Raw genomic sequence first — 6,191 nt, forward strand, 5'->3', positions numbered from 1 at the left:
GGGTAAGTAGCGTACAAGATCTATTTTTGATTTATCAACTTCAATTCCCCTTTCAGAAACGATATGCCCTAAAACGATGCCTTGTTTTACCATAAAGTGACACTTTTCCCAATTTAAAACAAGGTTCGTTTCAACGCATCGTTTTAAGATTAATGTGAGATTTTCCAAGCACCCATCAAACGAATCGCCAAAGACACTAAAATCATCCATGAATACTTCAATAATCTTCTCAATGAAATCGGAAAAGATACTTACCATACATCGTTGGAACGTGGCCGGTGCATTGCATAATCCGAATGGCATGCGTCGGTAAGCAAAAGTACCAAATGGGCATGTGAAGGTGGTCTTTTCTTGGTCGTCCGGAGCTATGACAATTTGATTGTATCCCGAATAACCGTCAAGAAAACAATAAAAAGAATGACCGGCTAACCTTTCTAACATTTGATCGATGAATGGTAGTGGAAAATGATCCTTCCTTGTGGTGTTGTTGAGCTTCCTATAGTCAATGCACACTCTCCAACCTGTTTGAATACGGGTTGGCACAAGCTCATCCTCGGCATTCTTCACCACAGTAACTCCGGACTTCTTCGGGACAACTTGAACCGGTGAGACCCAACGGCTATCCGAAATTGGATAAATCACTCCACAATCGAGAAGCTTTATAATCTCCTTTTTCACGACTTCCATCATCGGAGGGTTGAGCCGGCGTTGAGCCTCTCGAGTTGGTTTAGCCCCCTCCTCTAGAAATATGCGATGCATGCATGTTGTAGGGCTAATTCCCTTAATATCGGCCAATGTCCATCCAATGGCTGTTTTATGCTCCTTCAACACCCGAATCAACTTTTCTTCCTCTAATGCCGTGAGTGATGAAGAGACAATGACGGGCAACGTCTCTTCATCTCCCAAGAATACATACTTTAAATGATCCGGCAACGGTTTAAGCTCAAGAACGGGGGCCTGAATCACAGAAGGTAACAACGTATTAGTGGAAACGGGAATTGGAATTGGGTTAGAAGGCTTACCACGATGTTGGGGACATGATTCCAAGGCCGCCACAAGCTCGGCATGCTCCTCCTTAGGTACGGCCAGATTGGGCTTCATGCCAAGTCCTTGTGCAATCGTCGTTTCAAGGGGATCGTCTTCCAACATATCAAGATAATCCTGCGCCAGTTCATCCAATATATCAATAGAAAAGCAAGAATGATCATCTTTAGGAAATTTCATAGCTTCAGAAATGTTAAAGTTAATAATCTCCCCATCAAATTCCATTGTCAACGTCCCTTTGAAAACATCGATCTTGGTGCGTGCTGTTTTCATGAAAGGCCTCCCAAGTAGAATCGGCAATGGGGTGACATTTGGTGAGTCCTCCATCTCTAAGACATAGAAATCCGCTGGAAATATCAAGTTATCCACCTGCACCAACACATCTTCCAAAACTCCTTTCGGATATGCATTAGAACGATCGGCTAATTGAATTATAACACCATCGTTTTTAAGTTCTCCTAAGTTCATGGATGCATATATTGAGTATGGCATGACGTTAATTGAAGCTCCTAAATCTAACATAGCATGTTCAAATTTAGTATTGCCTATAACGCATGGAATTGTAAAACTTCCCGGATCTTTGCATTTAGGGGGTAGTTTTCTTTGCAAAACAGCGGAAACATTCTCACTTACCTGGACCACCTCTTTGTTCGAAATTCTCCTTCTTGTTATGCATAGTTCCTTCAAAAACTTGGCGTATCTAGGTACTTGCTTAATTGCGTCAAGAAGAGGTATATTGACTTGCACTTTCCGAAATGTCTCCAAAATGTCTTTCTCGTTCTCCTCCTTCTTGGATTGCTTCAACCTGCCAGGAAAAGGCACGTTTAGTGGAATAGAACTAGGAGAAGTTGGAATTGAACTTACCTTGGCCGAATTATATGGATTGGAAGTGCAAGATGGCTGCGGCAAAGGTGGTTCCTCCTTTGTCGTGGGTTTTGCTTGTGTGTCTTCCTCAAACTGCAACTTTTCATCCTCTTCATGACTTGCTTTGGATGCTTGGGGTTCAGTTCCAACTTGTTTGCCACTCCTCAATGTAATTGCTTTGGCGGTTTCGAATCCCCCTTTTGGATTTGCAACGGTTGAACTAGGGAGTCTTCCTTGGTCTCGAAACTGTCCCATAAACTCGGCAATTTGCCCCACTTGCTTCTCCAATTCGTCCACTTTCTTGTCCCTATTCTGCATGCCCTGCGCCATAGAAGTTAGTAAATTAAAAATTTGATCATTATCAATAGAAGAACCTGATTTTTGGGCGGGTTGTGCTTGGGTTTGATTTGGTGCAAACGACTTTTGATAGAAACCCGGGGGTTGTTGCCTAAACGTGCTTTGTTGTTGGCCTTGTTGGGGTTCTCGCCATTTGAAATTCGGATGATCACGCCAACCGGGATTGTAGGTGTTAGAAAAGGGATCATTCCTTTGTTGGTATTGTTGCCCAAAGCCCACGGCATTGAGGGTCTCCCACCCTCCATTCTCAATCAATTGTGGGCACTTGTCCGTAGGATGTCCTTGCATGGAACACACGCCACACGCACTTACATTTTGAACTTTTGGCCCTTCCACAACCTGAGAAAGCAAAGTAGTAAGGTTAGCCATTTGATTTTGAAGTTCGGTTATGGCACTTACCTCATTCACTTGGTGTTGCCGTGGGGTGCCTCTTTGTCCAACACCTTCGTATTGTTGAGCGTTCAACGCTCGATTGGCAATCAAAGTCTTTGCTGCCGTGGGGGTCTTGTCCACCAAGGCTCCTCCCGCCGAAGCATCTAGCATTTGTCGTTCGATTGGTAGAAGTCCCTCGTAGAAGTATTGTAGAAGAAGCTCCTCCTTCATTTGATGCTGTGGACAAGAAGCAACAAGAGATTTAAAACGTTCATAATATGTAGGAAAAGACTCACCTTCTTCTTGTTGAATTCCACTTATCCTTTTTCGTAGGAGGATGACTCGAGAAGTTGGGAAAAACTTCTCCAAGAAAGCTCGTTTCATGCTCTCCCAAGATGTGACCGTTCCGGGAGCTAATTCATACAACCAATCTTTCGCCTTTTCCATGAGAGAAAAGGGAAAAGCCTTCATCTTCAATATACTCCCGTCGACATTGATTGGAGTCATGCTTGAACACACTACCTCGAATTCTTTCAAGTGCTTGTTAGGATCCTCCATGGACAACCCATGGTACTTCGGAATATGGTGGAGCAAACTCGACTTTAACTCAAATTCTTCGGTCTTTCCTTGGGCAGCCGCCGGATATTGAATACATAGAGGTGCGGCATTGTCCAATCCCGAAGCCGAGAGCTCCTTGATTGTACGATTGTCTTGTGCCATGACTGTCTCAACTTCACCCACTTGAGCCGTGGGTTCCTCTTCCTCAATCTCAACTTCGGCTTCCGAATTTGAACTTGATTCACTAGGTTCTGGATTCTTCCTCTTTCGTCTCAACTCTCGTTCAAAATCGTCGTCAAAGTCCAAGATGTGTTCACGAACCGGATGAGAGCTCCGAGTCATAAACTAGTACCTAAAAACAAGAAACAAAAACAAAGTAAAAATCTGGACTCAATTAAAACAAATTGAAATAAAACAATCCAAGGGATTAGCAACTTTGCTAATCCCCGGCAACGGCGCCAAAATTTGATGTGAAAATTATGTTGACACTCAAATTAACCCTCTTTTTATCAATTGTAGCAAAGTATGTAAGTAGGGATCGTTCTAAACCGGGGATTAGGAGGGATTGCAAAATCACTTGAAAACTGACTCAAATACGTAAAAACAAGTTTAAAACACTAAACTAGACTCAAAGAATGCAAAACTAAACTTTAAAACACCAAAACAAACCAAAAGACTCAAAATAGCCCAAAAACACTCAAAACTGCCTTAAAACCACAATCTGGGCAGTTTTGAACACTAGACACAAACTTGGACGAAAATTGGTTTTAACTTGACCTAAGACACTTAAAAACACAAACTAAAGTGATGTCTAACTATTATGACTCAACTAAGAAAAGGGGGATTGATTTTGGACGAATTTAACTTTGAAAACAGAAACTTTGAAAACAAACTTTGACAAAAACGTTTTGATGAAAATTAAGATGGTGAAAGGCTAGTTAGAAGGTTCCTTCTCCACACATGAAACATATGCATACGACTCGATTTCCAATTACTTTTTCAATAAACCATGAATGACAATGCCCCAAATTAACTAGATTGACCAATTAATTCTCAGATTTCCCTAGATTCATTGAATTGAATGGGATACGCATTACAACCAAATTATTCTTATCAAGGACCCTAACTATGGAATACGCATGATAGAGACACATATCAAAGATCATTAAGTTCAATGGAAATCATAAGCATTGACGAGGCATTCATAACTATGGGATACGCATGTTACTCTTGCCTAGGATTTACTTAACACAATCGTGACTAGCGACTTTTACTACTTATGAATATAAGTTAATAACGATTAGGTGAAATTCCCTTATACTCTAGCATCAAATTAATGCATGCGAACTAAGTATGCATCCTTAATTAACACACAAGAACAAGTTATCAATCAAATAGATAAGTAAACCACATTCACGATTCATGAAATCATAATTGGAAGAAATCAAGTCATATAAAACATATGATCATGGCTTTGAATTCCCTTCTAACTATAAAGAAATTAGTTCCTCATGTTCGCAAATAAACAAAGATAAATAAATTTAAACATTGAAACAAAGATAGAAAACACCTAGAAACGCTCCGACAATCCAACGTCTTGAATGGCATACACGGCTCCAAGTTGTCTTCCTTCTTCTCCTTGCAAACTCACGGCACAATGAGGGATGATTGGTGAATGGTGTAGTGAAAATCTGGTAGAGGGTGGTGAATGAATAGGTGCGGCAATGGGTTGTATATATAGGCTGAAAATTCACATTCCTAGGTAGCAAAGGACAAGGTTTTAAAGGCCTAAATTGCATAGGATAATAACATCCAATCCTATAAGGAAAACAAGTCAAAAACCCAAAGGGATTGGGAGATAATGTGCAGCAGAAAGAGTGTGAAATGATAAGGCTTCTAGAAACCAAAATCCTAAAGGAAATAAGGTAGAAAATTCGGCACAAAGTTAGGGTTCTAGAAGGATAATACAAGGCAGATTTTTAGGGGTTTCTAGAAAGGTTCTAGGCGCCCTTTTGTGTAGGATAAGGTTAGGTCTTCTAGAAATCCCATTTTAAGCATCCTAATCTAGTTAGAAACCCCCCTAATTGGCTGAAATGTGGATAGTTTAGGATAAGGATAAGATAGGATAGGATGAGGTTTATTTGAATAAGATAAGCTAAGATAAGGTTATGGATGAGGTTTTGGATAAGATACCTTATCTTGAGCTGATTCTTTGGCTTTAATTCTTCTTCTTCATGTAGGAAACCTTGCTTGAGTAGGAAACTTCATACATCTAGGAATCCATCTTCAATTAGGACTCCTATATTGATTAGGAATCCTTCATTCATTTAGGAATCCTTCATTCAAGCCATTTCCTTCTTCAACTAGGTAACTTTGTATCTTCAATTCTTCAACTTTGAAACGCCTTCTTAGCTTCACCAATTCCTCAAATTCGTCCATCCCTTGTGCTTCATGTGCATGAACTCCATTTTAGCCCAATTTTGCTCCAAAATGCTCCAAATTGCATCCTTTTGCTCACTTTGTATCTAAAACCTGAAAACACATGAAAATAGCTTAAAAGACTAACTTAACTAAGAAAACACAACATAAATGCATAAGAACTAACTAACTAAGGCGCATAAATATGCTCCTATCAGCTTGCTTTAACGTCTTCCAGCCGGACGATACCTCCAATTAAGCTCCATTGGTGGCCATGGCATGGAATTGATCTTTGAATGGATAGTGATACTTGAAATGATCCGGCAATGGTTTAAATTCTAACGTGGGTGCCTGAATCATTAACAACATGTAAGTATAAAATGTAATGGAAATTGGAGAAGATAACTTACTTGCTTTGTCCGACAGGAACTCAATGACAAACACCACTTCTTGGAAAGATTCAGGGATATTGGATTCGGCCAGATTGAATGTGATGGTTGGGACTTGCCCCGTGTCAGAAAATTCAACGTCTTTGGGCTTCGTTGTCTCAAATACGTCCTCTTTGATGAATTCTTGAT

General features: G+C 40.4%; 1 protein-coding gene across 1 annotated transcript in view; it reads right to left on the reverse strand.

The window, feature by feature from the left end:
• Positions 1 to 5,808, reverse strand: part of LOC139193172 (uncharacterized) — an 11,992-nt gene extending 6,184 nt beyond the window's left edge. The window contains exons 1-2 of the mRNA XM_070816151.1: positions 4,766 to 5,808; positions 1 to 3,547 (exon numbers count right to left, since the gene is read on the reverse strand). The exon at positions 1 to 3,547 is cut by the window's left edge and continues 6,184 nt beyond it. Of these exons, the coding sequence (XP_070672252.1) occupies positions 1 to 3,537 (3,537 nt within the window). The 5' untranslated portion in view covers positions 3,538 to 3,547; positions 4,766 to 5,808. The remainder of the gene's footprint in view (positions 3,548 to 4,765) is intronic.
• Positions 5,809 to 6,191: the final 383 nt, after the last annotated feature.

Source organism: Malus domestica, chromosome 16 (assembly GCF_042453785.1).
Source record: "Malus domestica chromosome 16, GDT2T_hap1".
Taxonomy (NCBI): domain Eukaryota; kingdom Viridiplantae; phylum Streptophyta; class Magnoliopsida; order Rosales; family Rosaceae; genus Malus; species Malus domestica.